This window comes from Trematomus bernacchii, unplaced genomic scaffold, assembly GCF_902827165.1.
Source record: "Trematomus bernacchii unplaced genomic scaffold, fTreBer1.1, whole genome shotgun sequence".
In the NCBI taxonomy this organism is placed as follows: domain Eukaryota; kingdom Metazoa; phylum Chordata; class Actinopteri; order Perciformes; family Nototheniidae; genus Trematomus; species Trematomus bernacchii.
Genome location: NW_022987644.1, coordinates 575,321 through 597,593, shown reverse-complemented (window position 1 = coordinate 597,593; position 22,273 = coordinate 575,321). Strand labels below are relative to the sequence as shown.

The 22,273-nt window shown below is 39.4% G+C and overlaps 2 protein-coding genes across 11 annotated transcripts in view; one reads left to right on the top strand and one right to left on the bottom strand.

Moving 5' to 3' along the window:
• Window positions 1-4,434: 4,434 nt before the first annotated feature.
• Window positions 4,435-9,008, bottom strand: LOC117485221 (transmembrane O-methyltransferase homolog). 2 transcript variants are annotated; one of them, XM_034133766.1, is made up of 4 exons: window positions 8,794-9,008; window positions 7,159-7,453; window positions 5,707-5,903; window positions 4,435-4,895 (listed from the first exon to the last, which is right to left on the bottom strand). In XM_034133766.1, the coding sequence occupies exons 2-4, from the start codon at window positions 7,412-7,414 to the stop codon at window positions 4,566-4,568; spliced, it is 783 nt and encodes a 260-aa protein (XP_033989657.1). In that variant the 5' UTR covers window positions 7,415-7,453; window positions 8,794-9,008; the 3' UTR covers window positions 4,435-4,565. The 2 variants fall into 2 exon arrangements, with proteins under 2 accessions (XP_033989657.1, XP_033989656.1); XM_034133765.1 differs by having other exon boundaries at window positions 8,798-9,008.
• A 2,873-nt stretch (window positions 9,009-11,881) lies between these two features.
• Window positions 11,882-22,273, top strand: part of LOC117485244 (LIM and calponin homology domains-containing protein 1-like) — a 102,237-nt gene continuing 91,845 nt past the window's right edge. For all 9 annotated transcript variants that reach the window (XM_034133800.1, XM_034133797.1, XM_034133793.1 and 6 more), the window contains exon 1: window positions 11,882-12,157. In XM_034133800.1, coding sequence (XP_033989691.1) covers window positions 12,056-12,157 — 102 coding nt within the window. In that variant the 5' untranslated portion in view covers window positions 11,882-12,055. The remainder of the gene's footprint in view (window positions 12,158-22,273) is intronic.

Genomic DNA, 22,273 nt, shown 5'->3' with positions numbered 1-22,273 from the left:
TGTTTTACTACTAAATACTTAAACACTGCATTAAATATCTCAAACAACTTTAAAAGGTCAAAAACGTGCATACTTCCAGCATCTTACAAGCATACCGTATAAAAAAAACTCTTCAGCCGTTTGCACTTAAGGCTGCGTTTGGGCACTGTCACCTGTCGTGAATAATTAACCAAAGCACTTAATAAAAGAACAATAGCTAACAGAAACATAGCCTTAGCATAGTCCAAGTATCTCAAGAGGTATAGGTTGACTCAATCGCTCATCTCTCATGAAACAATTTGTATAACAAGACAGCCTGGGGCAAGTCAGATAGCATGCTAATTTCAGTAGATCTCTCTCCAACACAACACATTGACCTCTTTGACCTCAAATTGTTTCATCTTCACATTCTGTTGACACTGCTGATTCATGTTTTGAACGTTTGAAACTAAAATTCTTACACATTGCAACTCTAAGTGTCACACAGAGTCATTGGCGGTCAGGGGCGGACTGAGACTAAAAATCAGCCCGGGACTCTCGACCGGCCCACTTCGGTACCGCAAGTAAATACCGCTAGTAAATTGTCAACGGGGGGGGGGGGGGCATACTAGTGTATTATCCGACTGGCCCACATCGTCCGACCGGCCCACTTCTGTACCGGCCCATCGGGATTCGTCCCGAACTTCCCGATGGCCAGTCCGCCACTGTTGACGGTATAACATGTATATGAGTAGCACAACAATTTCTCTATAACTTTGACGCTCACAGCCAATGTAGATGTTTATATCCGTTCCTAGCAGTGCCATGTGGGGCATCGGGGTATGAAGGCTGGACCGTTGTGCAGAGGGCCCGAGGGCAATGGAGTGTTGCTCCTTTTCAGAGTTTGATTTATAATTGAAAGCTGTGTTTACATCAGCTCTCCAGCGTCCGTAGCACAGAGAGCAGTTCAAAGCCTGATGATGGAGGATCCCCGAAATTGAACCCATTAAAGAAGGCATTTTTGGGGGAAATTGGAGAAAGGGGAAGGTTGGGGTGGTCATAGAGCTTGTTGTTTACATTTGATTGTACATCATTGTGTATACTGCTCTGAAGGAGGGCAAGGAAATGTTAAATCACGTCTGACAGCTGAGAGATTGACCACGTCCTGCTCTGGTGTGTTGGGGAGCTTTGGCTAGTGAAAGCTAATAAGCAATCATTACAGGCGGTCTACTTTATGTAATTACAATCACATACTTGCTGTTTGGGGACATTCTGTGTACAGCGAGAAAGTATTGTAATTCTGGTATTGTCTCTAAATGCCTGACAGGATCAAAGAGTCATCTCTAAGTGTATTTGTTGTAAGGAAATACAGACAAATGTGTAAACAAAACAACATGATAAACAGCATGACACATGAATACAAACACAGATTGCATGCAGCCAACAAATGCTCCCGCTTTTCTTTTCACTTGTGCAAATTAGATTTAAAAAAAATTGAGTCAAATGACTGTGATTTACACACCATGTTGTTTTTCTTTGTTTACTGGAATATCAAATGCATAATTAAAAAAACTAGAACACTGATTCAGAAACTTTCATGTAATATCTACAAAGAAAAACAAATTGGCCATGAATCTTTAATTTCATCATTGTGCCAAAACACACATTGCAAACCTGCTTTTAGTGGATACAAAGAAATGCACCGACAGTAACACCCACCCTGTATGTTGCTATTTTCTCAGTGAAATGCTCCAGATTGCTAATTAGCGATAATAACATTCAGTAGTTTGACTTTCATGAGTGGGCGTCACCTTTTTCCAAATGGCACGTGTCTAAATTTAGAATGAAAGTTTTATCTTGATACCGATTCTGAGACTAGCTTTGCTTACAAATCAGTTGGAGGGTTATGCTTCTGCAGTTCTCTAAACAGGAGTAGTATTACCAGTAGTAATGGAAAGTAACAAAGTACATTTACTCAATTATTGTACAGAAGTACTTTTCAGTATTCCATTTAATGCTTCTTTATCATTCTACTTCTACTACACTATATGTTTTTTCAACAGTTACTAGTCACTTTGCACACATAATAACACATGATATGCTGATATGGTATAATGCAATACTGTAGCCTACTACTAATCTACACAGTATCTAAATTTGGTCCAAATTGACCAACTGCAATACTAATATGCTCTTACATGTATAAAAACAGGATACTATTATAACCATAATAATCAAATACTGTGATAAAGATCCATTCTGCATAATGAGTACTTTCACTGTTGATATTTGAAGTACATTGATAATACTTCTGTTCTTTATATTGTTCTGAAAAAGTTCATTGTGCAAAATGAGTAGTTTTACTTTGAGTATATTTTTGATGTGAATACTTCACTTAAGTATAATTTTAAGGACTTTTACTTGTAGTGGAGTATAAGACCATCATATTTGTACTTAAAGTGCACCTATCATGCTATTTTTAGGCAATAGCATAGGTCTCAGATATATAAAAATATATAAAAAACATGTCTATGAAGTGTTTTGCTCAAAATACCAAACAGATCACCCATTCTAGCCATGCCTCATATCACTCTATTTCACTTCCTGTTTCAAAAGTGCTGATTTGGGGTATAAAGCTTTAAAAAAAATTAAAAAAATTGGAGGGGGCTGAGCTCATACGGGAGATTCTACCGGCAGATTCTGCCGTGATGAAACGCCATATCATGGATTATCAAGGATTCTCTCTGAAACAGTATGGAGCTCAAAGGCTTTCTCTCTTGCCGGTTATACCACAAGGTGAGTTCCTTTTTATTTCCTGCTTCTTCACACACATGCTCTCCAGTACAGGTTAGCTCTGAGTGTTAGCGATGCTAATGTAAACATGCACCGACCATATTACGTCCAAAACAGTCGGGCATTGTTTCTGATAGCAACGTTTCTGATAGGGCCGTGGGTGTAAAGCCAGCCTACATTTAAGATATTACGTCATATCGGACGCAAATCTGGATCAGCTCCGTTGTAGCCCTGTTTTTACAGATTTGGGTACGGAGGAAAAGAGAGAGGGTTTTATTTTCTGACGCTGCGTGAGTTCCCCGACACACCGGGGACACATGTTTATGTATAAAAAACATAAAAAAGTGCATTTTGCATGATAGGTCCCCTTTAAGTAAAGGATATGACTCGAGTACTTCCTCCCACACCGATTACCAGTTGGGGAGGAGACAACAATCCAATGCTTTCCTGTATAAATTGATCAATTTATGGGGTCATAAAGTATTCATGCAACTCATCAATTTGTTTCCATCTCCATTGCCTGTTTTGCTTTGTAGAGATGTTTACAGTGAACAGTTAAACTAGATGGATTTACAAAGTTCTCATCCCTGGGCATGTACTGCGTAAACTCCATATCTAATGTAGTATCTGATCACTTGCACCACTTTCCCCCCCGCGTCTCTGCAGTCAAGCTCTCTCTAACTTTTCATAGTTTTACATTCATCCTGCTGTTGTGTAAGAATAAAGACTTCAAGTCTAGACCCACTCTTAGGCTCCTGGAAATATCGCATTTAATTAAATTGCATTTTCACAGCAATATTATTTATTTAAATGCTGCACTAAATTGTCTCTAAACCATGTAATGGCTTTCCAGCTGCTATAAGAGCCTCAGCAGTGCCATTAGAAGCGATATCAGGAAACTGGCTATGAGTTGTGCCCAAAGGATAACGGTGATTCTCCTCATTTAGTGAATGCTGAGACTCTGAGTCCAAGACATTATGGCCAGTTTGCGCAAGAATGCTGATGTGTTCTAAAGAGAAAGGAAAGGGTTAGGGAGCAATTTTCCCGAGAAAGATTATTTTTGATTGTAAACACTGACATTGGGGACTGAGAGTAAAAATCACATCATGCACAAGAAGGAGTGTGCATCAAAACAAATCTTGAATAAATCAGAACGCAAGCTGTTCATTTCCTGTTTGCATCAACAAATATGTTTACTGGTTTTAACTGAGCTGTCCTTGAGTGCAGGAATATTCAAGTTCCTAAAAAGGTTGACATTTCCCTTTACGGGATTTTCTATCAAACCCAATTCAAAGCCTCAGCTTGTATTGTTTTAAAAAGCAGAGAGCGCCATCCAGTGGTTACCAAGTGATCTACATCTAGTCGTATTTTTCTTTGTTTCTTTTGTTGTGAGGAAAAGGGATGGTGCAAGCCCTTTGTGAATGTGCTGATATAACACACAAAAGAAAGTCGTGTTTTGTGTCACCTGAAATAATGTGTTACATTGGTTTTGTAAGCCATCTGAGAGGCAACAGAAATAATAAGAGATCTGTAATATAATACTTTCCTTTTCTGCTTTAAATTTGTCGAAATCGAATGTCATTTATAGCACGAATACTGTAAACATACAAATATTGTAAAACACATCATATAAATAAAGCATTTTTAATGTCAACCAACGAAAAACAACAACAGTTTGACAAATTCTAGAAAGTAGTTCATGTCCGCTCCTTTAATTCTTTGACCATTTTATGGTAATATAAGGAAGTTTAACACTGTTGGTTGATCTAGTCCACACAAACCAAAAGCACTCACTTCCATATTTACATTCTGTATCACCTATCTAACCCTGTGCTTCCCTTCTGGTAGAAGATCTCCGTCACACCCTGGCGCTCTGATTTGATGCAGTAGCAGTCGGGCCTCGCTCCGATGTGATCCAGGATTTCTCTGAGATCTCTTTGCTTCCTGTGGATCAGGAGGAAGGAGCAGCCGGAGGGGCGGAGGAGCTCCTCTCTCTCCAGAGACAGCAGGTCAGGGAGGTACTGCTGGGGGTCGTGGTCCATCAGCACCAGACTGAAGCCCTCACTGCTCCCTTTATCAAGATCAGTGAGTAAAGAAGGCAACGTTGGGATGGCCTCAGCTGAGCTAGAAGTCAACACCTGGAACTGCAAAGAATACAAGAGAACAGGAAGATGGGTTAGAATCTCTCCTTTAAATTAGAATTTTCTGTTAAGAGTAGCAAGTTTGCCACTTGACCTCTTTATTTATTATTTTATTATATCCTTTATTTGATCAGGAGTAGAAGACTCATTGAGATTCAAAACACTCTTTTCAAGACAGACAGCAAAACAAATAAAACACATAAAGACACATCTAAACGAAAAACAAATTAGATATGAAAGACCTGCAACTGTACCTGCTTCCAAATGATTAAGAATCCCTTTCGTTGTGTCCCTTGAATAGGACCAGCTTTTGAATATGTATATGATTTGCAACGGATTCGAAAGAGAGTAAACTGAAATGCCCTTTTTTCCCCCTTCAGTATGGACTTGCAGGGAGCAGAGTAAGTCCTGGGATGCAGACCAGGGATAGCATTATATATATAAGAATAGTCCAATGGTTAAATCCAGGAGTCACAAGGCAGACCATCAAGGCAGATAATACAGAGAGCAATGGGGGGTTAGGGCTTTGATATTACTAATACATCTCAGTGCATCATGGAAGAGCGTATGCAGGCTTTGTAGGCATTGTGAAGATGCATGCCTGTGTATAACATTGGAAAAGTCCAGCACATACATGATTACAGAATACATTCAAGCAAAAGCAAGACTTGTTTCTAAAATAAAACCCATTTTTAACAGTATTTCAGTAGTTGCTGAGTGTAAGGCTTAAACGAGAAAAAATCATCAACTGTGTTTCCAAAGCACTTGTATTTGAATGTAGTAAATAGAAGAAGCTGATCCACTCTGTGTGTACCTGGGAGTGTTTGAAGCCAGACACCAGAATGATTTCCTCCCCCAGCTCTGCAGTGAGGGGGTCCAGCTCCACTGTGATCAGTCTGCCAGCAGGGGGCAGCAGACGCAGCAGGCGCACAGAGCTGTACCCACAGTGCATCCCCAGCTCCAACACCAGGGGGGGGCGGACTCTCTGCACCGCCTCCTCCAACACCCCACCTGACAGAGAGGACAAGGACCAGGCTTCATGATGACTTCAGGAACCACAGGTCCCCGTTAGAGACACTCACTGCATAGATACAATAATAATACATCAAATATAAAATATGTGCGGTGTTTTTACCGCACATATTCCATTCTATTTCAATGTAAATACTTTTTTTAAAATTTTTATATTATAGTGTTCTTATAATTATTCGCTATCTGTGTTTTTTTTTTACTTTTATGTATGCACCACGACACCAAGTCAAATTCCTCGTACGTGTCAACCTACCTGGTAATAAACCCGTTTCTGATTCTGATTGCTAAAGCCAAGCATATTCTTCTGGGTGGGGCTTCTTTTAGGTGTCCTAAGTATGTTACCCCTTTCCACAACTGTACTTTTTTTGCTCCTGTGCCATAGCATCTGTCTGCTTCTCGAAACTGGTCCATGCTTACTGTCATCTACTTAAGATAATGCACTGATTATGGATAAGACCTCACACAACCACATTTAAAAACATCTGAACTATCCATTTGAGTGGTGTATTGTAAATATAATGTGAAAAACGTATGACATAGATATTGAAATAGATGTAGGGTGATATAGAAAACAAATAGGGTGAGACAGTCAAGTGTTACAGTTCATTTTGAAAGTTACAGAAGTGTTTTTAAAGTAATGATCTGTTGGATTTTAATAGAAATTGTCTGCACTGATATATAAAGACATTGCCTTGTAGCTTAAAGTGGACCTATCATGCTATATTTGAATAATATAGTGTAGGACCATACCTATATAAGGCATATTTATACTTTTTTTTTCTTCAAAATACCAAACAGATCATGCATTTTAGCCATGCCTCATTTCGCTCAATTTGAAAAATGTTAGCTCTGTTTTTGCAAGGGTTGATTCTGTGAGAACAGCACCATCTACTGGCCTGGCATATGTACTACAGCGTCTCCAGCGCTTTCGAATGGCAATGGCCGTGGCTGTCTCCTCCTGATTGGTGGAGTTGGCCCAATAGCCGTAGCGCCACCGTCCTGACGTCAGGACAGTGTTCAAATCTGGATCAGTTTTTATCAGATCCGTTGCAGCCCCTTTTTTAGAGATTTGGGTATGGAGGAAAATAGAGAGGGTTGTGTTTTCTGACACTTGGTGAGTTCCCTGGAACACCGGGGACACATATTCATGTATAAAAGACGTACAAAAGTGCATTTTGCATGATAGGTCCCCTTTAATGCACTGCCACATAAAGTAATTATTTAGCATACTGACTCATGTGTGGGCTGATGCAGAGTGAGGGGTGTGTGTTGGCGTAGAGGTCATAGGTCTGCAGGACGCTGTCAGCTTTGCCATGGGTGCATCTGGAGAAGACGAAGGCGTGGGTGCTCTTCACACACACTCTCCCTCTCACCAGCCTCAGAGCCCAGGCAAGGGCTCGGTGGCACAGTGCGGAAACTTTGACTCGATAACGCCTGGACACCATGAAGATGGCGGGAAGCAGCGGGGCGGAAACAACCAGGAGCCACATTTTTAAAACTCAGGAGGAGACGGAAGGAAGCGCTGAAACCTGAAAGGAGATCAGCTGAAATCAACTCAGGAATGAGACTGAAGTGTCACATTTGGTATCACATAGTTGTTGGAATTGCTATTTTTAGCTTAACGTTTGGTTCAATCACACCTCTAGTTATTTGTGCAAATGACCAGATCAAGAGTTCAAAGTAAAAACTCTCCTTGTTTTCAACAGATTTTTTTAAGCAACTGTTTGCCACAAATCATGAGCTATTTTCTGATTCTACTATGTTAGAAATAGTAATACAAAAATAAATGTCCAATGTTTTGTATGTTGTAAGTTGTATGTTAACTGTTTCACGTGTTTTTCTTCTTAGGTTTGACAGAATTGGAGATGTTGTAGAAATGTGCCCATTTACTAGTCAATTATAAGTCGTTTTGCACCCACTTGGTTGTTTTGTTGTTTAGCTTCCCTTTATATTATTTTTACGTCTATTAATCGTGTTGAAACTTTGTTCTAATCTTGATTCATTTGTAGTTGTTTTGTGTCCTTTTCAGTCTTATTTTGCAGTATCAGAAATGTTTGTTTGCCACTAAGCTTATTTACTGTAATAATCCAAAAATATTTTAGGTGAGGGAACTAGTGCGATGGGCGAAAAAGCCTTCACAAATTGGCGTTATATATATCATTAAATGTTTTCATAATTATTGGTTATTGTTGATAACAAGTAAACAACCAAATAAAACCTAAAAAACACAGAGCTCTGGCGCCCTCTGCAGACACTTTATGGTAATACATATAGCTATAACTACAGTAGAATTCATAAGAGAGAGACATATTTAACTTCTTGACTAACAGGAAATGCCTTCACTGAATACATCTGCTGTTTATTAATTAGGAATGAATATCCTTGATTTATGAGCATCCTCTTCTAGAAACAAAAAATGACTGAATTATAGGTCTTTACACTTGTAAGAAAGTGGACACTGTAGTTCTAGTCACTTTAAAAACAATGAAATGATAGATAGATAGATAGATAGTACTTTATTGATCCCAAATTGGGAAATTGTTATTGTTACAGCAGCATAAAAGGCATTTTACAATAAAACAAAACTACAAAATATACAAGAATAGAAAGAAAAATAAAATAAAATATTAAATATAAAATATACATGTCGAAATAGAAAATATACATGCAGATATTATATATATATATATACAAATATATATATATTCAAAATATATGGAATATGGAGTATAAATACTGAACAGATTATATGAGTAAAATGTACAACGTGTAAAATGTAACCTTTTTAGATGAATATTGAAGGAATTATTTAGACAGAAGTAATACATGAGTAATAATATGTGCAGTAGAGGTGTAGGTAGGCTACTACTTGCCAAGCTGCCCTTTGCCCGTCCAGATTTAAGAGTGTGTCCTGTCAAACACAGATGGTGTGTGACTCCTGGAAGTCAAGAGGGTGAGCAGCATAAAGGAAACAGCCGGCTGACTGAAAAACAAACCATGATTTCCTTTAAAGACAGATATTTCGGGAGAAAGACTGAATGAAAGAAAAACACTGAACTGTTTCTGGTATCCAGGAAATCAAAGCCTGAGGAAAGAGGAGTGGCGACTGAACACACACACACACTGCCTGAAGCTCCTCCTCCCTGTGTTCAGTACTGCTGCATTATTCCACCAGAGGTCAGCAGAGATATTTACACAGAGCCTGTGGACAACTTTTGGTATGCTGCAGTTTCCAGAACAGTCTATGTGGGTGTCATTTCACCAAGGATACAGTTTCCTAAACTAATAGCTTTTAATGCTGTTTTGTATAGTGTTTTAAAATTGTGAAATCATGTGTGTGTGACTTATAATAATAATAATAATAATAATAATTGTGTAGGCTGTTTGTTTTTCTAAATCATTTCATTGACCAAAGTGGGCTTATATTACACGTTAAGACTGTGTTAGAAATGTCATTAAAATACTTCTGGAGCGAAAGAGTTGGTTTTAATCCAAAGTTATTATTCATTAACGTGGTTGTACACTCCAGTTAACACAAATGATTATGTTTACAGGTGGAAAGGTGGAAGATATCAAATTTAAATACAAGATGAAAGCTAATCAAACAATGTTTATGCGGGTTTGTTCTTGTTTTTTGCCAAATAGAGGATCCCTTTTATCTCCCAAAATAGCCTTAACAATGGCCCTGGCAACAAAAACTAAAAATCTAGCTGACTGAGGAATTTGTATTTGAATTGACCATTAAAACACATTATGGATTTTCTAATTCAACACAAAGTTTATATTAGGGCCTTCCGTATTACTTGATAAATATGTCATTAGGCTTATTCATCTTTTGGTATAAACCTGGTAGAGGTGAATTTAGTTTACCTGACTGTAAATTGCAAAAGGTAGTTTAATTAGTTATATCAATTTTTTTCTTTTAGCTATGTTCCAGAATCAAACTGATGCAAGTGCTATGAGAGCAAACATACAGACATTTTCTAAAACAGTATAATTTAGTTGGAGATCAGAGTTGGCTCTTTGTTTTGAGTGTTTTTGCTGTAATTCAGTGAACTCTCTACTCTCTCGGTTGCCCCACATAGTGAAAGTGTGTGTGAGATCCCCTGTGTGTTGCTGCCCTCATTGGCTGCACTGCTCTGTGTATTTTTGGCCATTGGAGCGGATAATACTGCGGCGTGCAAGTAGTCCTGTCAGTCCAGCTGCGTCAAGTCAGAGAGAAACAACTACACTACTACCGGAAGCAACGCGGCTTTGTTACCTAAATAAGAGCCTTAACTAATGGCAGGTGGATTTCAAAAATAATAATACATCCATGAGACCAATGGGTTGAAAGCTAAAAGGAAAAAAAGGTGTAATTTTTGGTTAATCATTTGATCTGGTTAAGAAACACTTCATACATAAATGGAAATGTATTTAATCTATAATGTATTTGCACCATTCAATGTTATTCACATGTTATTGCAAATTACTCTCGATTAATAAAGGTTTTTTAAAAATGGGTAGGAATCTATTCACAATCAGAAAGGCATCAACATTTAAGGCTGTTAATAATGACATTAGTTCTGAATAGTAAAAAAAACATGACAGGAAAACTTTGAGAAACACCCCCATTTAGAGACATTTCCAAATAAATTCCCTACAAATCTGTCCAATAATAACATAAATATAAGGCTACACCTTTTCAACACATATACTACATACAATTAATCACGTTTCTTGCTGTTTTGTTCTGCAAAAAAAGCATTTTGGATGTGTAAATCCCATAGACTGTATATATAAAGGTAAATCCCTACCATGGATGTTACGTTACCGCCAAAATAAAGCCAGAAGAAGATTAATTTCCGGTTGCCGTTGGAGTTCGAGACGTGCAACTGGCAACACAGTTTAAATTGTGAAGCGGTTTAAATAATATTTCCCTTCTTTGGATTAATGAATCTGAGGAACCTTGAAATGTCTTCAAAACAGCGGTAAGTGTTGTCTGGGAGAATAAAACGGAAGTTAACATTGCCTTTACGTTATACATCTATGGTCTTCCACCGCCCTCAATGTTTCATTACCAGGCTAGTTTAACTTAACATTCTCTATGGCACATTATCCGAATTCATGTACAGGAGCTAAACTGTAACATTGGTTAAGCTAATCAAGAAACGAACTATCTAGCTAGCTTACGTCAGTTGTTAGCTAACATTACGTTAACACATGTGAACGTGACAAACCACAAAAGCAACTTAATTCGGAAAAACTATAGTTGCCATGGTTGCTCAATACTAATTGGAGTCCATTTCAGAGTAAGACATTTTATGTTTTTAGCTTTAACAGGACAGATTAGCGCATGGAGAATATTTTATAGCTTTTCAAAACATGAGTAGTTTGACAGGAAATTTGATATTTTAAATATAAATCGCAGAAGCGAGATAAACAAGGTTATCTCTTGTTGTTGCTTGGTTTAATAAAAAGTATTTATGTTGTATTTGGAGGCCGACAATTGTTCAGTAGGCTATGTTCCTCGGCTAAAGCTTTTGTTTTGAAACCGTTTTTAGCTAGCTTTACGGCAATACATGTGTACCTGACAAACCACAAACAGAACAATTGCTCCTTACAAACTACTAAGGTTGTTTAATAGCAATTTGAGTCCATTTAAGAGTAAGGACTTTCCTGTATTCTGTTTTAACGGGACAGAGTAGCATGGAAAATATCTTATAGCTATCAAAACAGAAGTAGTTTGACAGGAAATAAGATCTCAAAATAGTATTTGAATTAGGCAGAAGCCACACAATGTTTGTCTAACAAGGAATTATCTTGTTGCATTTATTAAAATACTTAAAAAACATTATTTGTGCTTTCCTCGGCTAAAGCTTTTATTTTGAAGGGTCACACCGGAAGCCCTGTGATTGACTGTGTGTGACTTGACGCTGGTTTTCTCCTCACAGACTCCACCAGGAGCGACACTGGAGAGCAGCAACTGGTCCGCTCGCCTCGCCGGTGCTGCTGCTGCTGCAACACCTACAACAGACTGAGGACAACCGGCTGACCAACCCAAAAGTCTGGTGGAATAACGCTGCATTGAGCTGCCTTCACACATTTGTAAAGGCTTTACTGTATACTTTGAGAGAAGAGCTTCCTCGCCAATGGCAAGTCCGGTTGCAGACATAGGACAGTCTCATCAGCATCCCCCTGTCAGCGAGGCGGCCGCAGACTCCGCGTTTCAGGAGGCGCAGACATGGATAGAGGTGAGTGACAAAACAGAGTCCAAATACTGTGTTAACTCCTCAGGACTTTGATTCATTTTTCGCACAGGTGTTTTGTTGTCATTGTGTGGCCTTAGTTACTGGTTAGCAGCATGTATTTGCAGCACCTTCTCCTTTAAACCGCAGTTTGATTTGATTGCTTCGTCACCTGTTGAAAGGTTACTCAAACTGCAATTATTTGACTCAGACTCTGACGAAATCTTTCCAACAACATTCTTTAAGTTCTTCTGGGGGGTTTACTTTGTGGCTGTTGTCATTGTTTGTCAATATGTGGATTTTATTGGTATTTTCTGATCTTCTGCTATATTGAATTCCTATAATTACTTGAGTCTAAAACCAAATACTGAGTGAACATCTACATTATAACCCTTAAAAATAAAAAGTTGCATTCTTAATGTGTAATGATATAGCCTAAATACAAAAATAACTAAAGAGTATATTGCACCTAGTTGTGCTGGACTCTCCTAATGTAGCAGCAGGCTCTCAGTTGGTTTTGGCCAGGGCCATTGTACAGTAGCTGTGACTGCTGTGGGGCCTGTTGCGTGTTTGGCTGCAAACAATGAATGCATCATGTGGAATGGATTTTTGCCTCATCGCGAGCCTGGTGAACAATAATCACACAAACAAGGTTTTGTTCTGGGAGAATTTCAATCACGACACTTGCCTGCCCTCATTGCATTTGACTTTGTCATCCTGCAGTGAGCTGTGCTCTTGTCAGCCTTCAAGCCCTGACGGCCGGCTGATTATCTGCTGCATGTTGTTGTAATGCTGTCACAGCTCTGCAGGTTTACATAAAGGCTTAAAAATGTGATCTGGAGCCCACCGTTGCATAAAGTGAGTGATTTAATGTAGCAGGGGCGTTGGTCGGGATTATGGGGCCTCGGCAAAGAGAAAGGCTGTGGGCCCCCCATACTCTTCAATCAATTACATGTAACTGATAAATGTCATGGTGAGCGATAGCCTTAGTGATAACCTAAGAGTGTTGTTCATCTGATCACAAGTTCTCAGCTCTAATGTTGCGGTTCCACCACATGGTACAGATCTACTCTACTTGACTAGACTAACATTTAGTTAACATTGGCTTAATATTTCACTGCAGATTGTATTACTCGAAGGCCTATTGCTAGTCATAGCCTACAATAGAAAAATGGGATGACTCATGAAATAATGCTGCCTACTGTCTTTGTGTGCCAACAGGTGTACTTTTTTTCCTTATGTTTCGATTTTTGAGTACATTTATTAATTTCACAGTCATTTTTTGTTTTATTTATGAAGGCTTGGCTAAGCCATATTGTTGAATCCTTGCATGTTTATTGAATCTGTATTGTCATCAGCAGCCACACTGCATCTCTATTGTCTCAACTGTTCCACCAATCATCAGTGCTATATTCATTGCATTTCTCAATGCTGCCTCCAGGCTGACAGTAACAACTGTTTTTTTATATTCTCAAGAGTGTCGAGAGCATGTTAATATACACATGTCTCGTTTGAGAAATTGTGTTTTTGAGGGGGTTTTCAACTCTTGGTATTTTACATACCACCTGATATGTTTTCATGTGTAGCTCGCTATTACAACACCGTGTTTAAACAGATTTGAGTGTATCACATCTTAAAGCAGTAATGAAAATGACAGAGCCTCTTTAAAGGTGTCAGGCACCATCACAGGCCTATTTAGCAGAACCAAACTATTTGAAGGACTTTATCAAGTCTTTAAAAAGCCACTACTGACCCAGAATCTCTGAGGCAGGTCAGGAATGAAGGCTATAAAGGCGGGAGTGAACTGATACCACTCCTGTGTGTTGTTGTTCTTCTATCACCCTTACCCCGTGGGGACTGATTTCATTACCCATACACACCTGGTGACGGTCCTCCAGTCACCTCAGGCAACCAGAGACAGGTCTCTGAATCCTGACTGAATAGACCAACACAAAGCCCCAGTCAGCATCCCATAGGCCTGAGTTTGATTTATTATATACAACTGCTGTGTCATATATGATGTCAGGACTTCAGGCTAGATGTTATAACAACGGCCCCTTGTTTGTCTCTAGACAGCGTCCTCAGAGGACTTATGTGCCCTGTGTTGTTCACTTTGTCATTCTTACATCTTTGGTTGTAAGCAGAACGTTCACTTCCTTTGTCTGTTCTAGTCCTCTCTTACATTTTTGGGTTTGTACTCTTAGCTGTTTTTATTCATTTAAATGATGTCAAAGACCCAAGTGCAATATTGACGTCTTGATTGCAAAGCCATCTCAATCTTCTGACATTCCAAAAGTTTGCCATTTCAAACAATGGCCCGTCCATGTTAAATATATAAAAAGGCAATCATAACATCGACATGTCTCACAAAGGCATGTTTAATTACTTTGGTGTGTCGTTCTTGGCCCTATTCACAACAAATGGGTTTGGTATGATTTTCTTTGGAGCCCCTACTGAATTGTTTTGGCAGGTGAGAATATTTGTAACCACACAGAAGCCCTTAAGACTTCTGTTGAAAGCCTGATTTATGCTTTTCTGTCAACTTCATCTTCTGGTGTTTCTTACCATAGTTGCATCCTGAAACTGATAGTTATTGTGGGATTTTGACCAAAAGGTTGCAGCAGCATCACAACAGCATCCTGAACTGTCAAACCTGCATCATACATGTATTATATTCCTTACAAAGTTATGGGACAAAATTCACTTTTCTGCCAACTGTAAAGCAGGATATTGACATTTCCTCACAAAGCAATTATATGTGTTGTACTTCATTCACAATGTGGTTTGCACCAGCGTTTCCGCCAGGGGGGCGTCTTGCCGTCATTTGACGCCCTTATTCAGCTCCGAACGCCCTGAACTCGAGCCGAGGGCGTCCAAAAAAAATAATAATTCGAGAGAAGATCGAGTTTTTATAGCTTGAAAAGGAAAAAGGACAAGAACATCCCTCTGTTGGAGGGGCAAAGGAGTCTGGTGGGATTCTGTTTGCCGCCAGCAAAGCGTGTTCCTGTGATGGAAAGTGTACTGCCGGCGAGCCTTGACGGGGGGGGGGCGGCTAGTGGAGCACGTGCGTGAACTGCGAGCGCCGGAGCCTCGCAGCAGCGAAACTGAGGCTCCGTGGTAAACTGTGGTAACATGAAGAGCCGTTTAGGAGCCGAAAGAGCCGGCTCTTCTTAGTGAGCCGAGCCAAATGATCCGGCTCACTAAAAAGAGCCGGAATTCCCATCACTAATACGTAAAGAGATAGTATCTATAACTTAAGGGACGGCTCAATTCAAAATTCAAGTCACGTGACACAACGTGATACAACGTGACATCACACGAGAGCGGGGTGGACACCCCGCTCTCAGGGTGGACGCCCTCTCAGCCCTGGTCTGGCGGAAACACTGGTTTGCACTGAAATGACTTTGCTGGAGAAAGTTATAAATTCCTTTTGAGTTCCAAAAAGGGAGAGGTTAACTGAATCGTCAAACTAAAGCCATTACAGCTCGCTCCCATCACCTAATGGAGTATTCACACCTGCACTCATAACTCCCTTTCCCACCACTTCCTCTCACCATCCCGTCAGTAACGCAGAATGTAATGAAGGTGTTTAGACTCCTCAGAACTTCAGAAGAGCCTGTCTGGGCCTTTTGATGAGGTGCATTGATTTATGTCATATAGCCAAAGGGCAGTGTTTCCCCTACCATTGTCTTTGAGGGGCGCTGCGCCCCGCCAACGGAGCCCCCCCCCCTGCTCAGCAGCACCCCCCCAAAGCAGTAAACCTAGGGGAAACACTGCAAAGGGTGTTTGCATGAACTGGAACCCAATAAAATGATCTGACTGGTTCTTTCCCCCAGCTCACATCTTAGTGGTTTGATGAATGTCTTTCCATTGAATGACAGTTGAGTGAAGGACTTTGCTGTTGGCACATTTTCATCAAAGGGTAAATATGAGAGAATAACTTGAGTTGTGTAATTCCAGCCCTCATTATTATGATAAGAAGTATAAACATGAAGATTTTGCATTGGAACAAAAGGACACAGTTTAAGCGATGTAACTGAAAACTTTGAAGTTTGACAATTAATGGGTAATAAGATATCTTGCCAAGTTTTTAACAAGAGAGTAACTCACTGAATTATGTCATGGTGGTTTCCTATAGGCACAATCTTACTGAATACAAGCAGACGGTGTTGAATAATGACTGAAGTCTATAAAGACTGTCAGTAGAGCTGCGCTGCCAGAGAGCTATCTTGTACAGCTTGGAAAACACTTCATGATTTCAAAACTGCTTCTAGCTGAGACTGTGCCATGACAGCTGAAGCAACATTGCTGTTCGTACAAAAAAGCATCTTTGACAGCCTAAAGCCATTGATAGGGATAGGCAAGAATAAGTCTGTTTGGGTCTGACGTTTTTACAATTTGAGTGCAACAAAAATCAGTGTGTCTGGTCAGTGTTCTTTGCATACATCTTCATGCCAAGTGTGGTTCCTGTATTTATTTGATTTAATGCAGAAAAAGGCTGTTTACATGGTTGCTTGGCGATGGCACTCATTGTCTTGTTAATGCTTGATAGACCTGCATCATGTGTCAATAATTTGTAATAATTCTTCATGGCAATATGTCTTTTTTCCAGATCTTGTCTCAACTTGTTCAGAATCTCTTCTCTATTAGCTCTGTATTGTCTGGGTTTCTCTTCACCATAGAACCCCCACCTCCTGTCCAAGTCATGGCATGTTTAGGGGGCTGTGAATGATAAGAAGTTCCATTGTGACATGCCTGAAAGGGAAAGAGATATCATCTACATGTCAATGGAGAGTATCATTTCAATGATATCATTGTACTGAACAGTCTAATCACCAGACTCGTCCATGTTATTAAATTCTCTTCAGAGTAGACACTCTAGCTTTCAAAATGTATACAAAGCTTTTATGTTTTTGGTATGTGCGCAGAATTGTAATGTGTTTTGTAAAAGTCAACGCACACTTTTTTTTTCTTGAACTGCAAAATACAGCCGCTATGCCACCTTCTTTTGGTGATCTGTTCTTGAAAATCTTAAATGAATCATACAAAAATCCCAAAGCCATATATCATATCGTGCGTCCTGTGCACTGGGTCAATAGCAGTTAACCAATAGACGCACTGCTTAACAAACAGGTTAAAATCAATCACCGTGCAAGTGCAGTACTGACAGTTAAGACCGACATAATCCAACTGGAATGAGATCCACTATATGAAGTTAAAGTGGCAGACGAGACTAGACTTGATATAAGCTCCTATGTTTGTCACGGAAATTAAAAGTTAGGGTGCCAGGAAACAATGAACTAAGCCAGGCAAATTGGGAAAACGGGGTTACGGAAGCCAAGTACAGTGATGATGATTCTCACGCATTGTAAGAATATGACATCTGGTGTAAGCAAATCCATCAACAGCCATTTGTCCGTCAAAATGTCTTTGACTGATGTGCTGAATAAGAGGATTAGCTTCACCAGCACTGTACATTTTACTCTTTTGTACCTGCCCTGCTAAACGCTAGTTGGACGCCATGATAGGAACAGAACTTGAAAAAACCCAATGCAGTTCATCTTTGTGCTTTTGGCCTCAGGCTGCTCTAGCAAACCGGCGCCGTGTGCTCAGAAAGAGCTGAATTCATCTATGATGTCATTCCCAGTTTAGGGGCTATTGTCATTCTTTCCAACACGATGGACTGATGTGTTAAGTGCTGAGCTTTCTTGTCAGTTACCATCAAAGTACATGAGATGCACTGCTGTGACTCCGAGCCACTGAGGAGTGTAATTTTAGAAGGAAGTGTCTGTCAGAGGAGGCTTTAGGGTAGATTGAGGATGTCCCCTTCATCACTCACCTTAGTACTCCGATGAACTGGAAGTCCATGGTCTAACGGCCCCGCTCACTTTTACGCTTGAATGACTCGCTTACAGTACACCGTTTAGTGTATTATTCCAGGGTAAGAAGTCAGTTGAAACATGATTTATTTGAACTGAGTCTGTCCCTTGGTTTCTCTGCATTCAGAGTAGGGCTGCTTGATTATGGCAAAAATCATAATCACGATTATATTGGTCAATAATTGATATCACGATTATTAAAAACCATTATCCACTTACTTTGAAAACATCAATTTATTGAAAAAAATGTTCGAACAATATGTGTTTAACAGTTGATTACCCTGAACTTTAAGTCTAATTCAACTGAAAAACCAATAAAATAAATAAATAATAATAATAACAATTTTTCTTTTTTTTTTATTACAAATATTAATCGTTTTATTTTATTTTGATTACGTTGTTTTCGTAATCGTTGCAAGCCAAAATCGAGATTAAAATACGATTAATTGCACAGCCCTAATTCAGAGCTGAAGTTATCTGCTCTCATTGTCTTCTAAGTACAGTCAAATTAATGCAATTTGGACTAAGGGAAAATAAGTACCATTTAAGCTAATTTCATATGCAGAGTAAATTGTCACTGTTTGTCTTTTATGGATCCCTCAGGGGTAGGGATGGGTACCGTGCCCCGGTATTAAACGGGCCCCGGGGCTGAATTATTAAAGACCGTGGTACCGTTAAGCTCCGACGTTATCGGTCTTTTTATCGGTACTGGAGACATCTAAAAATATGTCATATGTATTATTGCTACACAAACATTATATTGCAGTTTTAGTGTCGCCAACTCCGTTTCTAACAGGCAAAAAGACTGCAAAATGCATCTATGATTATTTTCGATCTTTCCAATCCAGACGAGAGATCTCTCTCTCCCCTGCCTGCTTGCGAGGGGGCGGGGCAGTTACACACACAGCTGACACACACACACACACACGGCGGAGAGAACGCGCTCCGAGGTGTGGTTAAACTTTAGCCGTCTCGATGTGGACAATGCTCGTTACCTAAAGTGCCATAAGAGTTTAGCATGTAAAGGCGGTAACACGAGCAGTTTGTCTAAACATTTAGCAAAAGTGCACCACGTTCAGACGGAGAAATGCACCGGGTTCGACTGTCTTTCTAGTAGCTCTGTAGCCCCATCCACGAGTAACGTTTCCACGTCAGGTATTATGTATACTAGCAGCAACACACGGAGTTAACTCAATTATACAAACATGGGTTAATGATTAGAGGGAACTGAGTTATTTATTTTGTTAAAGTTTCAGCTATTCTGTTTACAGTTCTGTCATCACATTATTTAATACGATTTGTTAAAACACTGTTGTTTCTTTTGATGTGAAATATTATGCATTTAATTTAAATAAAAAGCAATGTTAGATTTGTTCACAATTTGTTTAGTTAGTTTACCTTTTTTTTTTCTCCTAAAGAACCGATAAGAATACCGTTAACAGACCGGATCGATAAGCGGTATCGATAAAAGTAGTAGTACCGTTAAAACCTTAACGGTACCCATCCCTACTCAGGGGACAGTGAGGCTACCAAGATTACACTTTCAGCTCTGCAACATGCAACTAATCACAAGCAATCCGTGTTGAATAAGCTTTATTTTCTGAGTTATAGCTGTTTGACATGTGTTTATGTCGTCTATATTAAATCATCCATAGGACTATTGATTGAACATAACCGTCTAAGTGCACTACAAAATTGGATGCTGTAATTTCTTACAAGTTGATTGGAGCTCCTTATTTGCCAGTACAAATCAGCCACGCAGCTTTAGTCACTCACACAAATGACAAATCCCTGAAAGTAAGATGCTAATCACTAATCCTGTGGTTATGATCTCCTTAATCTCAGCACAAGCCGTCTGTCCTCTCCTGGTGAAGCAGAGAGAGGCATTAGTGAGTTTGATGTTTCAGAGCAGCAAACCATGTCATTATTACACCTATGCCTATTATTTCAGCCACTTAATACCAATATCTTTCCAAATGATAGATACACCTTATCATGTATATCAGCGTTATAAGAGGCATCTCATGTGTTAGATATGAATGCATTCAAGTCTGATTTGGATAGTTTTTAAATACATATTTCATGACATACTTGGGGATATCCACTTACTAAAACCATGATGTCAACTAATGGCTTCTACTTTGTCCAGATGGGTCTTTATGAACACATACATGTTTGGGGTGAGGGATGATCGTGTGATGGATTACCAGAGTAGATGGGAGATAAGCCCCCCTCCCCCCCTCCCTCTTTTCTATGTTAGCATGTCTGTATATTTGTTTTCATGCTATCACCTAGGCAACATGAATACACTTTAGGCTATTTAATGATTCTTGAAATCCGGTGTCATACTGGCAGTGACACCTTGACAAATAATGACAACAGTTGCTTGTTTGTTTCATATTTTCTGTAGCTGATATTGAAGGAAAACATCTCTGATCAACAGCCATCCTGTTTTTCTGTGTCCTTCCTGGTGGTTTTGTGTAACGCCCTTTATCTCAAGGAGCTTTCAAATAAAGCAGTGCATTAGTTGGCTGCTGTTCACTTCCAATAACAGCAAAGTGGATATCTGAAGGCTTTAGTAGACTAGCACAAGTAATGTGCTCTGCTGAAGCATGGAGGAAAAAGTCAAATGGCTCCGATTATCTAGTAAAATCAGCAGGCTTCATTTCACAAGCAAATATATGCAAATAAACTAAGCTCCTAGGCAAGCTGAAAACAGCTTCATCCAGTTAGGTTGATGACAACTTATCACAAACAACACTATTCTCACAACGTGTTTGTTCTTACTCAGTGTAAACTTTACATTTCAAAATGGCTTTTTATTTATTTTAAGGGTAAATAGTGTAAGGGTTGCCTAAGGTTTTATTTAAACGTGTCTAAAGGCTTAAGAATAGGTTTAAGACCTACTCACAAACTGGCATAGCTTGGACGATTCTGTGGTCACATTCGTTGAGTTTGCAAAGAAGGCTATAAAACGTTGCCATAAAAAATATTAAATAATTGCGTTGTCTCTGTGTGACTGTTAGTGCCTGATGTAGATATCCATCTTGTTCAGCTATCAGATTTCTGTGTTCATTCATTGGAAAAAGCATAGGAGCTTTCAAGGTGTAGAGAGCAAGGCAGACTAGCTCTCAAGCTGCAGTGCGACACACACACACACACACACACACACACACACACACACACACACACACACACACACACACTGAGCAGCAGAGAGAAGGAGGTACAGTACAGGCAGCTGTGTGCCAGGGCTGCACAGCAACGCTCTACAGGGAAGCTGTTAACAATTGTTAATACTTGACACGTGCCAGTGCATTTACTGTTCACTCTGAAAAGAAACATAACTGACGGCTGTTGAAAGCATACAACTGAGAGGACATGGAGGTTAGGCATTTTGAAGTATATTTCAAGCATGAAGAGAATGCCTTTATCCAAAATGACTTACATTATCACCAGTAGAATAGGCTGAAGTTTGCAATTTGATTTTTTTTTCATGTAACTACTGTCAGCAAAACACCCTTGTGTGTAAAGATCTACCTTGTTTTTCTACATTATACTCTACGTTTGTCTGTACTGTAATTGGGTGTTGGCCAGTTTGGTACAAGGATGAAACTCAAACGAAGTCCTTGTTTAATGATTAATTATCAAGAGTGAATATGAAAGCTAATGAGCCGGTGAAACGTTCCTTCTGTTGGTTTCTGTTCTAACCACAGCTGTTTCAATTAAGACATTGACATTTTTAAAGAAAAACAAAAGCACTCTGAGGCACTCTTAAAGTAAAATATATCATGTTAATTCCTGCTATTTGATGTGCTACTTCATCATGAAAGCCACAGCATGTCCAAAAAGCCCTGGAATTTGTTCAGTTATTATTATTCCTTTTGATCTTACAATAAAATGAAGCTTTTTTAAGTCTAACATGAAGGATCTACTCTCCTTTTCATTAGGCAGCAGTCAGAAACCAAAGATGACCTTGAACCAGACTCTCAGAACTCTGTAGTAAGGTTCTCTATCTTGTCCTCTTTAAATCATATCGCCACCCCCACACGGTAATTGTTAAAATACTTCACTTCCTCCAAACTGATGTTCTCATCTCACCATTTCAAAGCTTTCAGTCACAAGCGTGTTCTCTAATCTTTACCCATAATTACAGGCCGAATCTCCGCTCTCATGTAATCTGCCATCACTCTATTGATTGCCCTTATTCATTGCAGCCAATGTGGGTCACTTTGCATCATGT